This window comes from Rhizopus microsporus, assembly GCF_002708625.1.
Source record: "Rhizopus microsporus ATCC 52813 unplaced genomic scaffold scaffold_2, whole genome shotgun sequence".
In the NCBI taxonomy this organism is placed as follows: Eukaryota; Fungi; Mucoromycota; class Mucoromycetes; order Mucorales; family Rhizopodaceae; genus Rhizopus; species Rhizopus microsporus.
The window spans coordinates 1,178,850-1,197,076 of NW_019671917.1; the positions used below are offsets into that span (position 1 = coordinate 1,178,850).

The following is an 18,227-nucleotide window of genomic DNA, read 5'->3' on the forward strand; positions in this document are numbered from 1 at the left end:
CTTGATAAAAAAAATCATACCCTGTCAATCTCCTTTCCAAGCTTTGATAAAGTGCTTTGAAACTCTTTTTGTGGTCTTTGAAATTGTAACTTTTTTGCATGTTCTTGTATTGTCAACATCTTTTGCAAACTATTGTCTATGTATTATATGAGTCCTTGGTCAAACTGACAAAAGGTTTACCTTCTTCAAGACTTTCTTTTGTTGTCTGAAGGATATTTTGAAATGCGTTTAATTTATCAAATATTGTATCATGCATCACTTGTTGTTTCTTTGTAAGTTCATGACATGTTGTTAAAAAGCTCTCCATTATGCAAATATGAAAAAGAACGAAAAAAGAAAAAAAAAGTCAGTTTTTAGACTTGCCATATTTTTCTACTCAGCTACACCACGATTCTTTCTCGACTCGGGGAACAAGGCAAGAAATGGAAAAGAATATACCTGCTATATTCATTCTATAATCATCATACAGACATACACATATTTATATACACGATCTTTTGCATTCATGGCTGTTTACAAATATTTTCCTTTTAGTTTACTTTTTTACACATTTAAAGCTCAGAAAGAGTTCACTCGACACGCAATTGTCCCTTTCTCTTTTTTTTTTTTCCTGCGTTAATAATAAAACTTACCGCAGTTGAAAGGCCTCTCTGTATTTTTTTTTTCTTTCTCTTTTTCTCTCTCTATTTTTTTATTTTTATTTTTCTGTGATAAAAGGTAGTTTAGACTATAAATACAACTTCTTTACGACCAAAGACACTTTGAATAGACAATGAAGATCAAGAAATCACCTACAAAGAAGCTTGCACCTTTAGTAAATATATATATATATACAAATATAATACATAGTGTCTCATTTTATATTTAAAAACAGCCACGTCAGCTCAGTGACTTGATCAAACAACTTGAAAATGTTGAAGAAGAAGAGATTCCTAATGTCATTCGAGAATTAAAGACTTGGAGTTATGGAAGAGGAGACTTGTTTTATTGGGTGACAGTATTAGACAGATTTGATGGAATATTGAATAGAATCTGTAAAGACTACGAACTTAAGGATATTCAACGAAAAAGATTTGATCAACATACGAAACACCTTATTTTATCAATCATTGAATTTGCAAATATTTTGTTTGAAAATTGTACAAATAGAAACATATATAACTCATACGAGGTAAGCTTGTAAATATTAACAACCACTCACTCACTCACTCATTTCTTCTTTGTAGCATTTAACGATGCTTTTAAATACTTTTGACATTGACGTATTACAAAAAGTACTTCATTTCATGATTCGACCTGCACAAAGAATAAATAATCCCAAGGCTATACGGTCATCATTCACCGTACCTCAAGATAAAATAATCGAATTGATCAAAGGATGGAATCAAATACCTATACAACCTCATCTAGACATTTCACCAAAAATGTTGACTCTGAACCTTCAATTTTATCGTACAAGTGATAATAATAATGCAGAAGAAGGGCTAGAAACGATCAATTATGTATTCACTGATCAAGACTTTGAAAAGGATGATATTGATCTCTTTATTCAATTCGTTAATGAATATAATATACCAAAGGAGAATCACTTTGACTTAGCAAACAGAATACGTATTATAAAACATGTAAAGAATTTTGAAGAGAGACAAACCCTTTTGGCTATTCGTATATTATCTATTGCTATCATGGGTAAAATACATTATTTATCATCATCAAAGAGAGAGAGACTAACCCTTTTTATATAGCTCATGGTGTATCCGAAAATACTGCTCAAAACAAGATTTTTATATATGAACCCTATTTGGTCTCTCAACTAATCGATTTGATCTCTCCTGAAAAGAATATTGACTTGGTAAATAATGTGTAAGCCGTGATGAATTTACTCTAATATCTCTTTAGGAAATTCAAACGTTTGTATTCTATGCTTTGGATGCCATTACAAGACACAGAAATAAACTTTCTGAAACCTTGACTGCTATCAATGCCTCTGCTAACCATGGTATCCTTATGCAAATCTTGCGTAGAGTCGGCGCAAATGAAGGTAAAGAATCAATTAAAAAGTAGTTGACACATTATTCTTATTTCATTGTGTTAGAATATTCTCCATCTTTTCTTGAAGCTATGCTTTCATTCATCGCATGTTTATTACAAACTCAACATGGTGGCCAAATGCTGATCTCGGCAGGAATCATCCCCGTTTTGGTTCATATAATTGGAAATCACCAAATCAGTCAACTCAAAGGCATTGCAAAGGTCGTCGGTTTGCTCGATACCATTGTCAATTCGTTCAACAACTCATTCACTGCCTTTTGTAACGCCGGTGGATTAGACACACTCTTGGAAAAGATCAAGTTGGAAGTAGAAACCGCTTGTTCTTACCATTCAACCGAACAGACGAATATTCCCCATGACCGACTCTCTGTCATTAAAAATATGCTGAAATTCTTGTTGAGGATGATGGAATCTTCGGGTACAGCTGAAGGTTTACGAAACCTGATTGACTCCAGTTTGCCTCATTCATTAAAGCTGATCATGGATAATCCAAAATCATTTGGAAACAGTATCTTTGCCTTGGCTATCAACGTTTCCACGACACTCATTCACAGTGAACCAACATCTCTTCCGATTTTACAAGAAGTCAAATTACCTCAAAGCTTTTTACGCACCATCTCGACATACGAAACACCAAACAGTGAAGTATTGATGGCTGCCGTAAATGCATTTGGAGCCATCTGCTTGAACACTCCAGGCCTCGATATGTTTAATCAAGAAAAGCCCTTACCACACTTTTTTGAATTGATGACTTCGTCCGAGTTTTTGAAAACCCCTATTGATATTGATTGCGCAACTACATTAGGCTCTACTATGGACGAGCTGGTTCGTCATCATCCATCACTAAAGCCTGCTGTATTTGAATGTGTCACGACTATGGTCAAGAAGGTACTTGAGATGGGATCTGACATGAATGGTCCTGGTGCTGCCAATGATAACAGTCATTTAATTCAAACTCGCTCAACAAGTTCAATGGAGACTGATACAACAATCGAAGAGGATGACAAGGCCGGAAAGTTTGAGTGTTTACTTGTTTCTTTTATCGACATGGTCTCACGATTCCTCGAAGGCTTGTTTCAAAACACGTCCAACATTAAGGAGTTTGTCGAGAAAGGATGCCCGGAGATGCTTCTGGACTACTATTCTCTCCCTCTTCTACCTGCCAACTTTTCTGTCACACTTGGCTCTGACTCCCTTGCATACATATTTCGAATGATTAGTGAAGTTAGCCCCTTACCTACGATGATGGCCATTGTGACAAAGATTAAGGAATCTATTGGTTTATTACTGGATCAAGATATCGCAAGACAAAAGAGTATGATGGTGGACTATGTAGACGTCTATGAGAACGAACAGGACAAGATTGATTCTGGAAACAAGCTACTCCGTTCCTTAATTCAGACGCATGCTTATGTCAGCTTACTCTCGAACCTCTGTTGCTGTTCTGTCTTTTCTCATGGAAAAAATGGTGTTTCTCTTGTTACAGAATTCTTGAATGAATCCGAAAATGAAAACGTTATTCAACTGCTGGGTCGATTGCATCGTGTGATGGTTTGGGAAACTCTGCTTTTCAAGGAAGCCCTGCCTCCTGCTTGGTATGCTTACAAGCATCCTACACCAAACAACCCTGCATTGAAAAAGAACGTCATGAACAACTCTGAACATCCTTTAGGAATCTACAGTTCGACTACTGACTCGAGCCCAGAAGAAAATGGTAATGAAACAAGTGCTACTTCAGCTACAACAACTACTTCTGAAAGTGTCCCCCCAGCAAAGGACCCTCGTATGCTGAACATCAAGCACTTCAAGATGATGTTGAATGAAATTTCTAAATCTGTTCTTCCTATCTTTCAAGGTAAAAAACTATCACATTCATTCATACCTTGTTATTAATGCATCTTTTCTTAGTTGCTATCAAAGTGTCAGTTAGTCGACGTGCTGCTGGCCCTTTACAGAAGCCCCAAACCTTGAAGCTTTCAAAGAATTTGGCTGAACTCATCAAGGAAGATATTGAAAAATTGAACACTACTGAATGTGATATGCCTTGTAAATATGATTATCTAACGTCAATATACACCATGACATCTCTTCTTTTACGTGATGAACGTTCGCAATCTTCACTTCAAACGCCTATTGCTCTTGCTCTTGATAAACGAAATGGTATTGACTTACTTTTGGAGAATCTAAAGTATTTGTGGAATACTGTGGTGCAGCTTCACAGCGAGGATCAAGACAAACACCGAAAGATAGTAAAACGGATCAACAACACTATCGAAAGCCTGCTTGCTGTCCTGCTTCAAATTAGCTCACCCAAAGCCTTACGTGATTCATCCTGTACATCATTCTTGGTCAATAAGGATAAGAAGGCCAATGACTACTTTGATCCACTTGAATGGATAGTGGGTGTAGAACTCAAGATGATTCCTCTAAAAGAATATCTGACCAGTTCTGACTGTTATCTATTTTCAAAGACCATTGTCCAAACTCTCATAAAAATATTTTTGCAAGTCATGAAAGGAGAAGGAGACTTCTTGACGCACACTGTCGCTACTCGTGGTGGAGACCCTTTCAGTAGCTTCACTGCTCCTCTTATGACATCACCCTTTACCCTCCTTCGTACTCCTGCAGTTGCCTCTGAGCAGAATATCCAGACTCTAGTGGAAATGGGTTTTGAAAGAAGAGCTGCTGAGCAAGCACTGACACGCTGTAACAACCAAGTGTCTCGGGCTGTCGATTACCTATTTAGTCACCCTGCTACCATGCTTGGACAAACAGAAAATACTGTAAGAGGTGCTATTCCCGATACTAGCCCTCCTCGTGAAGCCTCTGGTGAAGCTACTGAAGAGACCTCCCATGACGCTGAACAACAGGCTGAAGAACCACATGGATTGTCTGAAACTCCAGCATTAGAGGATACAGATGAAGAAGAAGAGAACGAGGAAGAGGATATGGCTTCACACGATGAAGATGAGCACAGTGATATGGATGAAGATATGGATCGTTCTGTAGATCTGTCAATGTCTATTTTTGAATCACGACCTACTGAAGCTTCTGCTGAATCAAGCTCTTCAACCAACAACAACAACAACAACAACTCTGAAAACACGAGCAACTTGAAACAAGCTCGTCGTGATCTCTGTAATTCACTTCCACCCTATCTCTTGTCACTAACTGACCAGCGAGAGGATGTTATTTTTGACACTCGTGACTTGCTAGTAGCATTAGGTAAACACGACGACAGACCCAATGGCACTACTGCAGCTGTGACAGATGCTTCGATCAAGATTCTCACTCTGCTTCTCGATCGCATCGAAGAAGTTTCCAAGGATACTTCAAAATCAGACTTTCTCAACCATCGTCTTAGACTTCTCGCACTCTTACTCCGTGAGCCACCTATGCAGTCAATAATATACAAATTGCCTGAACGTTTCAGTTTCATGTTTGATATGCTTGATTTTGCTGAAGACGATCAGCTTCCTGACTGGGTTGCAACACTCTTTTTGGTATTGGAAGCCTTCATTGCACAAGCTGAAGAACCAAAGAAAGAAAAACTAAATTTACCCAGCCAAGATTCTCCATCAGACAGTGAAGACAGTATCAATGATCATGACGATGAAGACACCAATAGCAAGAACAATCTGCATACGACAGAAGAAGGCCGTGCAACGATCCAACATATTTCTTCTGAACATTGTAACAAGCTCCTACAGTGCTGTGTTGCACTGTTAAGACGATCCAATCTTTCTAGAGACAACATATATTCCGTTTTCCGAATGGCTGTACGTCTGACAAGGAACCAAGAATACGCTCGTGCATTTGTCGAACTTGATGGTATCTCGCTATTGTTTTCCAGACCCAAGAAAAGTTTAGAGGGTATACAAGGACAGCAAGCATTCATTATCTTAATTTTACGACACATCATCGAAGCTCAACCTGTTTTACGGCGCACAATGAAAGATACCATTGTCAACTGGTTTATCAATCCTCGTCCTCGCAATATGGATGTCTCTTCATTTGTTCGCACAAATGCACATGTTGTCCTTCGTGATCCAAGCACCTTTGTCGAAGTGACCACGGATACTTGCAGAATGACAAGATATGACGAGTATGATATTGATCGAACCATCAAGTTGAAAAAGCGGGAAGAAAGTGTTAAACCTGACATCAATGAGGAAGAAAAGAAATCATCCGAAACTGTGATCTACTATCTTTTGACCGAGATCATGGCTACACGTGCCGAGGCTATAGTAAACAGCAAAAAAGATAGGACAGCAGAAGAAAAGGATAAAGAAGACAGTATTAGCTTTGTTTATATAGGCTTCTTGCTTCAATGTCTTGTTGAGTTGATATCGTCCTATACATCTTGCAAGCATGATGTCTTGAACTTTTGCAAGAAACAGAATGGCCACCCACGCACTCCAGGTGTCAAGCATAGATCTTTTGTATCTATGCTCATCAACGATCTATTGCCATACAACCACATCAACCCATATGCTGAAGAATCGCGTAAACAGCAAGCTTTATCTACATGGACTGCCTCCACTTTGGTCGCCATGTGCTGTGACACGACACCTATTTCTGAAATGTCAGTCCAGCAAAAGAGCGAACTATATCAGGTCAGAAAGTACGTGTTGGAAGCCGTCGTGCGCTCTTTGAAGGACGCGATAGCATCCAGCGACCCAGCCTCTGTCAAATATTCCAAATATCTTGTCTTGTCTGACCTTTGCCATCGCATCTTGAATGCAAGACTGAACATTGGATCCTCTCTTCCCAGAACCATAAGCGCTGAATCCTCTAATGAATTGAGTAAAGAAGACGCTGCTATGAGTAATTCAAGAATCATGTTGGACAAAAACTTTGTTGCTGTCTTAACGTCTGCAGTGAATGATGTTGACGTCAGCTATCCTCATTCCAAGACTATACTCAATGCTATGTTGAGGCCTTTAGAGCTTCTGACAAGATTGGCCATCAACGCAGATGATACTGAGGATGCTAGCGGTGACTCTAACAAGGATGATGCGGACAGAATGGATACTGCCGAAGAGAGCTTACAATTACCAGCGAGCCAAGGCGATGAAAACGAAGGTGCTCCTGATCTTTATAGAAATTCTGCTTTAGGTATGTATGGTAATGTAATGGAAGAAGAAGAGTACGGCAGCGAAGATTATAGTGATGTGTTTGGTTCTTCTGTCGAAGAAGAAGAAGAGTAAGTAGATACACATTAAAGACGATGGATAAACTCATAACATTTCTCTAGGTTTGATGAAGAAAGTGAAAGTGATCTTTCAGACATGAGTGAGGGCGAAGATGAAGGTGATGGCGATGAAGAAATGGAAGCGATCATTCATGGTTATGATGAGGACGAGATGGATGAAGATGACGACTCTGATGACATTGATGACATTGATGCCGAAGCTGAATTGATTGATGACGAGGACGAAGAAGATGGAAATCGTGAGATGACTTGGCACTTGGAGGATATTGAAGAAGACTCAAGTATCATCCGTGGCGGCTCTGTTAATGCTGATGAACGCGAGGATCAGAGCCCTGGTATTCGGGCTGCTGATATTCCCTATGATGAAGAGGTAAAGAAATTTTTTTTTATAAATTTGACCATCCATTTACACATGCGCATATGATAGGAAGATGAATTGGATGCTTTATCTGATTTTGAAGATGCTTCAGAGAACTTGGATGCTGAATCTGAAGCAGATCTCATTTCTGACGGCATGGTTCTCGATGCTGATGACCTTGATACTCCATTTCTCAACACTGAAGAGAATGATGAGTTTGAAGAAGGCGATGAATATGATGGTGCCCCACGTACGATTATTCCTATCGGATTTAGACGAAGACTGCCTAATGCTCGTCGTGCCTTGATCGAAGGAGGTAAATTTTTCTTTTTCTAATCGTCAATGTTGACAGTATGCTTACTTTTTTATTCAATAGTTGGAAGAACAATGAGAACTCCAACCAACATTAACGGACAGGAGGATGTCATTACCCATCCCCTTCTGTCCAATAACCCTACCACGCAAACCGTAAGTGGCGGTAGTACCTTAAGAGCTGCCCTTAACGACCCACTTCCTCGAAGAGGTCATGGTACTGGTTTCAGTAACTGGCAGGAATTTGAGGAAATGATCGGAGGTAATGCTATACGCATGCTTGAATCTTTATTAACGAATGTTCCTTCTGGAAATCAAGGCAGTCACGTCCGAGTAGACGTCTCGAATGGTCCAGGAGGAGTATTCAGATCCTTTGAGTTTGATCGTCCACCCAATGCTCAAAACCCTCAAGGAGGAGCTGCCAATGGCCCTTCCAATGACCACATACAAAAGGGAATTGCGATCTTGCAAGATTTCCAGCCTATGACATCCAATGACCGCTGGAACCAAGAAGCTCGCATGATGTTTGGTAGCAACTTGAGCGAAAAGGCACTAAAAGTAGTCAATTCCATATTGAATATCCTTGTGCCTATCGCAATTGAAGATGGCAAGATTGCACGAGCTGAAGAAGAAAAGAGACGTCAAGAGCAGCGTCGCAAGGAAGAAGAAGAACGACGTAAGGCTGAAGAGGAAAAATGGCGCTTGGAAAAAGAAGCACGACAAGCTGCTTTGGAAGCAGCGGCTCAACAGCAAGAACATAACGAAGAGGCTCAGAAAGAGCAGGCTGATGTAAATACTCAAGAAACTGAAGCATCGAGCAGTGCTATGGATGTAACAACTACTGAAGGCGAACCTGCTGATGGAAACACAGAAGAGCGTACAATTGTTGTGGTCCATGGTGAGCCTGTTGATATTTCAGGCACTGGAATTGATGTAGAATTTTTGGAAGCCCTTCCAGACGATTTACGAGAAGAAGTTATTAACCAGCAAATTCGCAATCATCCTCAGACCAACCTACAGCCAGAAGACGATTCGATTAGTCCTGAGTTCTTGGATGCTCTGCCACCAGAAATTCGAGAAGAAGTTCTACATCAAGAAGCCATCGAAAGGGAAAGACGCGATAGACATAACCGTCAGACAACACAGGCAACCACTGATTCTTCTAACGCGGCCAATATCCCCTCTTCTTCAGGTAAATTGATAAAGATCAAAATTAGAATGTCCACTAAAACTTTGTATTTTAGCTGCTGAGGATGCACTTGCCTCTCGCAGACGCTATTCTTCAGAAAACCAAAATGATGAGCGAACATCATCTAAAAAGAAGACAAAGCACCGCAGACGTGATGCTGCTGCCCAGTTGATTGATAAGCCACAGCTTGCTACACTAGTGAGACTCCTGTTCATACCTCAAAGTATTTCCAAGTCTCTACTCAATCGATTACTGCTCAACCTGTGTGAAAACAGCAAGACGCGAAGTGATCTTTTATCATACCTTGTATGCGTACTTTATGATGGCAACACGGATCTTGCCTCAGTTGATAATAGCTTTGCTGCACTCTCTACTGGAAAAGCGAGCAAGAATCCTCAAAAAACAACCAAGCCATCAACATCACCAAATGCTGAAAATGTTCCCAACTATGTCATTCAACGCTGTTTGGAAGCATTATCACATATCATATCTTGTAATGAGCAATCGCTGGCTTACTTTTTAACAGAAAGTGAATCCTTGGCCGGTCTGAAGAGATCTTCAAGCATAAGAAAAGGCAAAAGCAAAGAAAAGGCGTCCAGTAGTTGGAATAAGTATCCTATACTTGTATTAATGAGCCTGTTAGATAGACCAGTATTTATCAACAATTCCTCATTAATGGAGCAATTGATGGAGCTGTTGTCAGTTATGTGCAGACCATTCCCTGTTTTGGTCAAGAAATATCAAGAGAAGTTAGAAAACAAGCAGAAAGACCCAAGTTTGGATGAAAAATCTATGCCTAAACCGCCAACTATCTTGGACTCTTATCTAAAGCTTATAGTTCATGTGCTTACTAACGGCGAATGCTCCAGCAAGACGTTCCAATATACCTTGAATGCCATATCACACCTCTCTGCTTTAGAAGGAGCTCAGCAGACAATTGTGAACGAACTAATTGCGGATGCTAAGAAATCTGGTGCTCAAATACTTAAAGATCTTGCTAACCTTGTTGAAGTTCTTGAGAACGCAATGCCTGGTACCGAAATTAGCAGCAATGTACTTGCGCCTTTCTCTGCATCTACCTCTTACCAAGCCAAGTTATTACGTGTACTGAAGACAATAGACTATATGTTCTCACGCAAATTGAGCAACAAAGACAAGACTACCAATGAGGAATTGGTGGCTAAGAATGAAAAGCAGATGTTGCAAATCTATGAAGAGCTTGACTTTTTACCTCTTTGGCAGACGCTAGGCAACTGTCTATCTGTTGTTCGTGAAAAGGAAGATCTGATCAATGTTGCTACTGTACTCTTACCTTTGATTGAGTCCTTCATTATTGTTTCTAAATGCACAGCAGAGAAGGGCCAAGGCAATCATGAATATTCGAATGTTGCAACCGCACCAGAAACTGGCTCAACAGATTCCTTCTTCTTTGCATTCACTGAAAAACACAAGAAGGTTCTGAACATTATGGTTCGTAACAATCCTGCACTCATGAGTGGATCCTTTGCTTTACTTGTCCGCAACCCCAAGATGTTAGAATTTGACAATAAGCGCAACTATTTCTTCCAGCAATTACACAAACGTACAGGGCCTAGAGAGACTTATCCTCAATTGCAGCTTAATGTTCGCCGACAGTATGTATTTGAAGATTCTTATCACCACTTCCAGATAAGAACAGGTGATGAAATTAAATACGGCAAGTTGGCTGTCAGTTTCTATCATGAAGAAGGTTTGGATGCTGGTGGTCTCACTCGTGAATGGTTCTCTGTTTTAGCAAGACAGATGTTTGACCCCAACTATGCATTGTTTATCACATCCGCTGCCGACAAGCTAACATACCAGCCAAACCGTGCATCTGCAGTGAATCCTGATCACCTGAGCTATTTCAAGTTTGTTGGTCGAGTCATTGGCAAGGCTATCTATGATGGACGTCTTTTGGATGCCTACTTTACAAGATCATTTTACAAACACATTTTGGGTCGACCAGTGGATTATAGAGATGTTGAAGCCATTGACCCAGAATATTACAAGAGTCTTGTTTGGATGCTTGAAAATGACATTACAGATATCATCGATTTGACCTTTAGCATTGAAATTGACTACTTTGGCACCAAAGAAACAATTGATCTCAAGCCTAATGGTAGAAATATACCAGTAACCGAAGCAAACAAGCATGAATACGTTGCTCTTGTTACTGAACAGAAACTGACGACAGCCATAAAAGACCAGATCAATGCATTCGTTCAAGGCTTCCATGAAATTATTCCAGCCTCATTAATCCAAATTTTTAATGAACAGGAGCTTGAATTGTTGATTTCTGGTCTACCCGATATTGATATTGACGATTGGAAGAACAACACGGTATACGAAGGCTATACAGCAGCCTCTCCTGTTGTACAATGGTTCTGGCGTGCTGTTCGAAGCTTTGACCAAGAAGAACGTGCTAAATTGCTTCAATTCGCTACAGGTACATCCAAGGTGCCTTTAGAAGGCTTTGCGCATCTTCAAGGTTCAAACGGTATACAAAAGTTCCAAATTCATAAGGACTTTGGCGGTGAAAATAGACTTCCTTCTGCACATACATGGTAAACTATTACTGCTCTAGATTCAAAGTAAGATGATCTAACACTTTTGATATAGTTTCAATCAAATAGATCTACCCGAATATGACTCATACGAAAGCTTACGTGCCAATCTTTTCAAAGCGATTAGTGAATGTTCAACTGGTTTTGCTTTTGCATAATGACGATATAATATATCTTTATATATTTTTCATAGTATTAATAATATAATAATAATAATAAAAAGGCTTAAAAACAATGTAAAGAAGAGAGATGAAGGATGAGTTTAGATTTTATTTGCATTATCGATTTATAACGTCTTTTCGTCACGCTTTTTGATCAGTTCCGTAATGTGTTTACTGAGATGAAATTGATTCAGGACTTGTGTAGATAAATATTGAGCACCTTGTACGGTTTTGATACACTATAAAAGAGTATAAGCATATTACGTAATATAACACTATAGCTTACCTTTGATGAGCCACACCAGCAAGAGAAAGGTTGTGCTAGTGACTTATTAGAATCAATATAAGAAGTATTCATAGCAACTTACCCATATCCCATTCAGTGGAAGGATAAAAGAAGGTCAATTCATCACCAGGAGCAATATCTTTATTAGCAGTGACAGCCATGCGATCGACGTCCATTATGGCAGAAGGGTCACATGAATGATTCATGTAGAGAAGATCACTGTTTAACTCAATATGTTCATTTTCAGACACTTGAACAGAAGAGTACCGTTTTTCACCAGGTGTCAATCCCTTGAGTTCAGCAATAACAGAACCCTTTGGAAAAGCACGTTCTGCTACGAGTTTACTCGAAAACTCACCTGGAGTACCTTGACGGACGACTTTAAAGTAAGTAGGATGAGATGGCTTATAGCTATTGGTATCTTGGTTATATTCAGTTGCTGTGCTTGGCATATTGTAAAGAAGAAAGGATATTGAAAACAATACGAATTTTATTTAAATAATAATACAACGGAGTTTTTTTTTTGTGGGGTAAAGAATATGGACACGGCTCCCTTGTTGCCTGTGTGTCAGCATTTTTAACAGCTTTTGTGCTACACAATACATTGAAAATTACCACGGCCTACATGCAGTTGAAGTGGAGAGACAAGTAATAGGAGGGGGAAAAAGGGTATAAACCCGAGGGGAAAGGATTCAAATTGTTTAGACAAGACAGTCTTTATACAATATAAACTAGAATAAAACCAGCTTCTAGAATATATCTGCTGCTTTTTTTAAAAAAAAATTGTATTACAAATATAAAAATGATCGATTTGTAAGATAAGCATTTTAACAAAGTACTTGAAATCACTATTGCTTGATATAATAGAAAGTACATGTAATAGTAAATGATCGTTTTACGATGAATGACACTGGCTTCTTACAAGAACAAAAGGCTGATTGAACAGGGATCATAAAAAACTTGTTTCTGATTGTCTGAAGAATATACAACAAAATTCACTGGTCGTATTCTTCTCTGTTTACTTGAGTACTCATACACTTTGAGTATATTAAAAAAGACAAGATGAAATCAATTATAATAAAAGGATTATTCAAATTTCCTTAAATTTATTTACATTTCCCTGAAATAGTGTAAACGCATGGGTTAAGATGTTGATGGCATTGTATGATCAGTATCACTATTTGTATCAGCATTAGAAAGCGGTAGAGGAGAACCTTGACTTGGTTGTCTGAAAGAGCTTGTGCTTGAAGAGATAGGAACCTCTGTAAACGCTCCTTGTCTTTTGACTTTGTCCATAAATCCAATAACTCGTGCAAGATCTAGGTCTGGAGGGTCACTCTCAATAGCCAGCGTAAGTGGTTCAACCAAGTCATCTATCTTTTCTATAGGAAGATTACAGCAAGCGGCTATTAATCGTTTACACTGCATCTCTTTTTCCATAAAGTGAGTTTGGATCTCTTCTATCTCTTTTTTCAATGACCCATCATTGATCCTGTATGCTTCAACAACAGCCCGAAGTCTTCGTACACGTTCTTGCATCTTGTTCTTTTGCTCTTCTTCTGTTGCATCGTCAGATATATCTATGTTTACATTAAATAAGGAATCGATATCTTCATTTTCATCAAAGGTGTCGATCTCATTCCGATTTGGCATCTGTTTTCCCGCCTTTTCCATCGTTTCTTCCAAACGTGCCCACCCATTTTCAAGCGCAGTTTCTATGTTGTGAGTCTTTTGTTGTGCTTCAGAAAGTTTTTGAGATTGGACTTGACGTTCTTCCAATTCTTTACGCGTTGAATCCAGCTCTTTCATTACATCATCAAGTTCGTTTTGTATAGAATTTAATTGTTGTTCTTTGCTCACTAACTGAGCCCCGTATTCTTCATCAAGAGCATCGACAATTTTTTGTACAGCTACATTTTTTTTTTTAAAAAAAAAAAAGAAAGCAGTTAGATCAAGGCTGCATATGCTATCATCTTTCATATTGTATTTACTAGCGACTATTTCTTTGCCTCTTTGGCTTGGGCCGTGTGTCTTTTTAGAGAATGAAAACATATCTGATGGCCCTGCCTTGTAGTCCTGTGTTTCCTAAACAGTAGACCCTCGTAAGATATAACCATGCATTTATATTTAATTGTACTTACCGCTTGCTGGCTTTGAAGAGCCGGTGAGCCCCCGTCTTCATAGTCTTCTGACGCTAATCCAACGTTATTTTCTGTTATTTTGGTAGCGCCTGCTTTCATTAAGAGTTCGAGAATTTCATGACTGTTTAATCTTGCTGCGATTGTAGTAGCTGTATCACCTAATGAGTCTTGCATATTAATGACAGATTTATGCTCTTCCTTGCTTGTAATAGTCTTTAAAAGGTAGTCTACATAATAAATTGCAGCGTTACTACGCCCTGAGATACCAGATGTAAGACATGCGTGATGTAATGCGCTTCTTCTTTTGTTATCAACTGTAGTAATAGAGCCTTTGAGCAGCTCTAAAATTTCAGAAAAGGTTCTGTTTTCAAAATTGTTTGTGACTAGGACACTACGCATGAGTGGTGTTTCGCCAGAATAGTTTGCACAAGATATGTTTGCTCCTCTTGCTATAAGCTGCTCAACCGTCTTCACTCTTGCTAAAGCAGCAGCCCAATGAAGAGCGGTGTTACCAGATTCATCAATGACCATATCAATATTAGAGGGTGATGCGCTGTTTTGAAGTATGTCTAGCACATGTTCTGGATTATCAGTTAAAAAGATAGACATCAAAATACTGCGACTACGTTCATCTATTGCTGTATCCTCCTTTTGTGTCGCCATTTCTTCAGTGGTGTTCCGTAGTTCTGCTGGATTAGGCAGAGACGACATTGTATCCGTGTTCGCCTTTGGTTTCTTACGCGCTGGTGACCCCTCTTCATCACGAGAGGGTAATGTATGTAATTGTGGACGAATATGAGGTAAATGCTGATGCTCTGATGGAAAGCGAGATGCTGGTTGAGTATGAGAAGGGGTATGCTTTGGTTTTTCATTCTCGACTGCTTGAGTGTTACTTGAGGTTTCCAATTTAGGGAGGCTATTATTTAAAGAGGATTGCTGTAAATTGCTTATATTTTCAGCATTTTGTTTTCTTAAGGCTACGATAGCTTGTTCTTTAGTGGGCAAGGTATCTTGATTGTCGACTATAAGCGTAGAATTCACATCGAATTCAAACAGTGGTTTTAATAGTTCATAGACGTTGTATCTTTCGGCCAATTCTTTACTCTTTTCAAATGGAATCCTACAAGGACTCTTAGATAACAAACATTCGATATGAAGCGCCCACTCTATGTTTACCATGTTCCCTGATATTTTCCGTATCCACCTTGTATCTTTTCATGCTGACCAGACAAGACTTCCCTTTCCAAGATTTTGGTTCTTCTTCCTTTATCAATGTTGGCAACTTTTAAAATCTGAGTTGCGTTCATGTAGGAATCATTTCGTCTACGCATGACAGCAACACTATTGACAATCATTTCAAACACTGGCACACCAGAATATGCTGCAGAGTAAATCCTACTAGTGTACATTTGTTATTTAAATTCTAAAAGAAAAAAAGAAAGTGTATATATTCACGCGTTCACACTGGATTTGAATTCAGTGGACTTATAAATCCACTGGTTATGCCTCCCTTTCTCGCTCTACCGTTGTTGATTAACCACTTGAGACCATTATTTGATTCATGATATTGTCGATCAAGTTGAAGGATTTCATGGCGCAACTAATCTCTATCTGTATGTTAACACCGGTCTGACGATATGCTCTTTTTAAAATTATGTGACCTTAGCCTGAATTGTATAAAACATTTCTAATAAACAAAATCCAAGCGTTAGATATATTAACCTTATATTCTAGCATTGTCATGAGTGATTTGTACTCTTAATCTTTGGCCGTAAGCCGTGATTTATGTGATATTTAGTGAGCTTTATTAATGTATAGATATTTGTAACATAAATTATATTCTAAATAGATATTTATATATTGTCTATAGCAGAAACTTAATGATCGCTACCAAGTTCTTCCATATCTTGTTCAGAGTATCCCAATAGTGTCAATACATATTTTAGGCTCTTTTGATTAATTCTTGCCCTAGCCTGTTCTTGTACTCGAGGCTTCGCGTTAAATGCTATACCCAGACCAGCCTTGTTTAGCATCCATAAATCGTTAGCACCGTCTCCTACGGCAATAACCTGGTTCAAAGTAACACCTTCTGCTTGGGCAATAACTTCCAACAGTTCTGCCTTACGAACTCCATCAACAATTGGCCCAACAGTTTCACCTGTCAAAGTGAGTCCATCAGAAGAAACCTTGAGCTAAAGTAATCTTAAATGAGCATATGATAAAGCTTATAAATAAATTACTCTACCTGGTTTGCAAAAGCATAATCCAGACCTAGTTCAGACTTTACATAATTAGCTAAGGGTAAAAATCCACCTAGTGTGAAGAACAACATTAGTGACATGTCTTGGCCAACATTTATAAAAAACAGCTTACCACTAATGACTGCCAACTTGAATCCAAGCTTCTTGAGCGCACGACAGAGGAAACGAGCGCCTTCGGTGAAAGTGAGGACTCTCTTGATGTCCTCTAGTACCTGTACACTTGTACCGTTTAAAAGGGCAACTCTACGGCGCAATGATTCTTTAAAGTCAATTTCTCCGTTCATAGCAGCTTCTGTAATAGCCTATGATAATAAAGTCAGAAAGAGACCGTCATATCATTACAAATACATACAGAGACTTGATCTACAACTCCTGCGTGTCTAGCAATCTCGTCAATAACTTCTTGGTATATCAAGGTTGAATCCATATCAAAAACGACCAGTCTCTTGTTCTTTCTAAAGACATCATCTTGTTGAAAAGCAATATCTGTTTCAAGGCCAGAAGACAATGCGATCAGCTCTGTACGGAGGGCGTTCATGTCAATGCCTCTTGGAACACTCAATCTAAAATCTGCGCAAGAAAGCTTGTCATTTCCCTTATTCAGTCGAATCATTTTTTCTACAGAGATGCGATGTCTTAATAACAGCTGAGTCCATTTGCTTAAGAACACAGAGCTCAATCCATTTTGATTGAGAACTGTAGCTGCATATTTGATACGTCCGGAGTAGGGCGCTTCTTCAAGTGAAGAAGGTATGTAAACGGGCTGCGGCTCTGATGGCGTCTTTTTCTTTTCCTTCTTTTCCTTTTGTTCCCTGATAAGAGGCTCCGTGGCTTGAGAATCGGGTATATCATAGGTTAGAGTAGCATCCCATTTCTTGGCTGCTTCGGATAAATCACGGAAAATAGCCACATTATCAGATTGCAAAGTGATCAATACACCAAATGTTACATTATGATAGAGACGAGAAAGCATAAAGTCCTCTATGTCACAGGGATGTCGAGCCAAGCAGTCAAGCACAGCGCCTACAATATCGGTACCATGTGGTCCAGACAAAGACACCAGTACCTTTTGATTGGGCCCAACAAACGTAGGAGGTAGAACTGTGGAGGGGTTCAAATTGTGCTGAGATCTGCTTCGTACCATAGCGGGTGATGTAGCATGAATGTTGTTGACAGCTGCGATATGGACACCAGAGTATTGTTCGTTTAATTTGTTCATCAAATCCTTCTTTAGTTGTGTCAATCCTTCAGCTTTGACTAAGGGAAGAGAGGCGACACGTTGCAGATATGGTTCTGATAAGGATAAACCAGAATGACGATCGTTTTTCTTGAGTATCTTTGTGATGCCTGTGTAGTTGAGAAATACAAATCTTTCGAGCAAGATAATTCTCTTCAAGAGTTCAGTTGTTGCTTCATAAGAATTTCCAGAGACAGTCTCAGGTCCCTCTTTAAGTAAAGACTGTAACTCTGATTCAAAAAAAGTTGTTGATTTCTGTACTTGTTCGTCCAATTTTTCAATGAATGCCACTTCACACTTTTGCAATTGACCAAGACGGTCAGAAACAAGCTGAGAAAACGAAGCAGGTTGTTCAGTTGTTATATCCAATTTAATAGTACTTGAGTAAACATCTGTCTTTAAGAAAGTCTTTAAGGCGTCATAGTCAATA

The 18,227-nt window shown here is 39.0% G+C and overlaps 4 protein-coding genes across 4 annotated transcripts; 1 reads left to right on the top strand and 3 right to left on the bottom strand.

Annotated features, from left to right (window-relative positions):
* Positions 1–538: 538 nt before the first annotated feature.
* Positions 539–11,971, top strand: RHIMIDRAFT_307624 (uncharacterized protein). Its single transcript, XM_023614535.1, has 12 exons — positions 539–814; positions 875–1,171; positions 1,227–1,689; positions 1,746–1,852; positions 1,900–2,041; positions 2,096–3,907; positions 3,961–7,258; positions 7,310–7,637; positions 7,695–7,941; positions 8,002–9,129; positions 9,182–11,711; positions 11,767–11,971. The coding sequence occupies exons 1-12, from the start codon at positions 773–775 to the stop codon at positions 11,867–11,869; spliced, it is 10,497 nt and encodes a 3,498-aa protein (XP_023470050.1). The 5' UTR covers positions 539–772; the 3' UTR covers positions 11,870–11,971.
* A 56-nt stretch (positions 11,972–12,027) lies between these two features.
* RHIMIDRAFT_186692 (SET domain-containing protein) lies at positions 12,028–12,544 on the bottom strand (the record flags this gene model as incomplete). The annotated part of the gene is made up of 3 exons (XM_023605875.1): positions 12,028–12,111; positions 12,159–12,193; positions 12,241–12,544. Coding segments are annotated over 3 exons (423 nt in total), but the record flags the coding sequence as incomplete, so codon positions are not given.
* A 713-nt stretch (positions 12,545–13,257) lies between these two features.
* RHIMIDRAFT_211503 (apses-domain-containing protein) lies at positions 13,258–16,007 on the bottom strand. Its single transcript, XM_023607198.1, has 4 exons — positions 15,476–16,007; positions 14,300–15,419; positions 14,150–14,243; positions 13,258–14,068 (listed from the first exon to the last, which is right to left on the bottom strand). Exons 1-4 carry the CDS (start codon positions 15,706–15,708, stop codon positions 13,302–13,304), a joined length of 2,214 nt encoding a protein of 737 aa, XP_023470052.1. The 5' UTR covers positions 15,709–16,007; the 3' UTR covers positions 13,258–13,301.
* A 169-nt stretch (positions 16,008–16,176) lies between these two features.
* On the bottom strand, positions 16,177–17,098 carry RHIMIDRAFT_197502 (phosphoserine phosphatase serb; the record flags this gene model as incomplete). The annotated part of the gene is made up of 4 exons (XM_023606207.1): positions 16,177–16,491; positions 16,545–16,612; positions 16,673–16,862; positions 16,913–17,098. The coding sequence occupies 4 exons, from the start codon at positions 17,096–17,098 to the stop codon at positions 16,177–16,179; spliced, it is 759 nt and encodes a 252-aa protein (XP_023470053.1).
* Positions 17,099–18,227: the final 1,129 nt, after the last annotated feature.

Excerpts from the sequence above, each read along its gene's own strand:
- RHIMIDRAFT_307624 (XM_023614535.1), top strand. The coding sequence starts at position 773 with ATGAAGATCAAGAAATCACCTACAAAGAAGCTTGCACCTTTA. Across the intron at positions 3,908-3,960 it reads TGTTCTTCCTATCTTTCAAG|TTGCTATCAAAGTGTCAGTT; the intron begins GTAAAAAACTAT and ends ATCTTTTCTTAG. Across the intron at positions 9,130-9,181 it reads CAATATCCCCTCTTCTTCAG|CTGCTGAGGATGCACTTGCC; the intron begins GTAAATTGATAA and ends TTTGTATTTTAG.
- RHIMIDRAFT_211503 (XM_023607198.1), bottom strand. The coding sequence starts at position 15,708 with ATGTACACTAGTAGGATTTACTCTGCAGCATATTCTGGTGTGCCAGTG. Across the intron at positions 14,244-14,299 it reads CTCTTCAAAGCCAGCAAGCG|GAAACACAGGACTACAAGGC; the intron begins GTAAGTACAATT and ends TCTACTGTTTAG. Across the intron at positions 14,069-14,149 it reads AGGCAAAGAAATAGTCGCTA|CTGTACAAAAAATTGTCGAT; the intron begins GTAAATACAATA and ends AAAAAAATGTAG.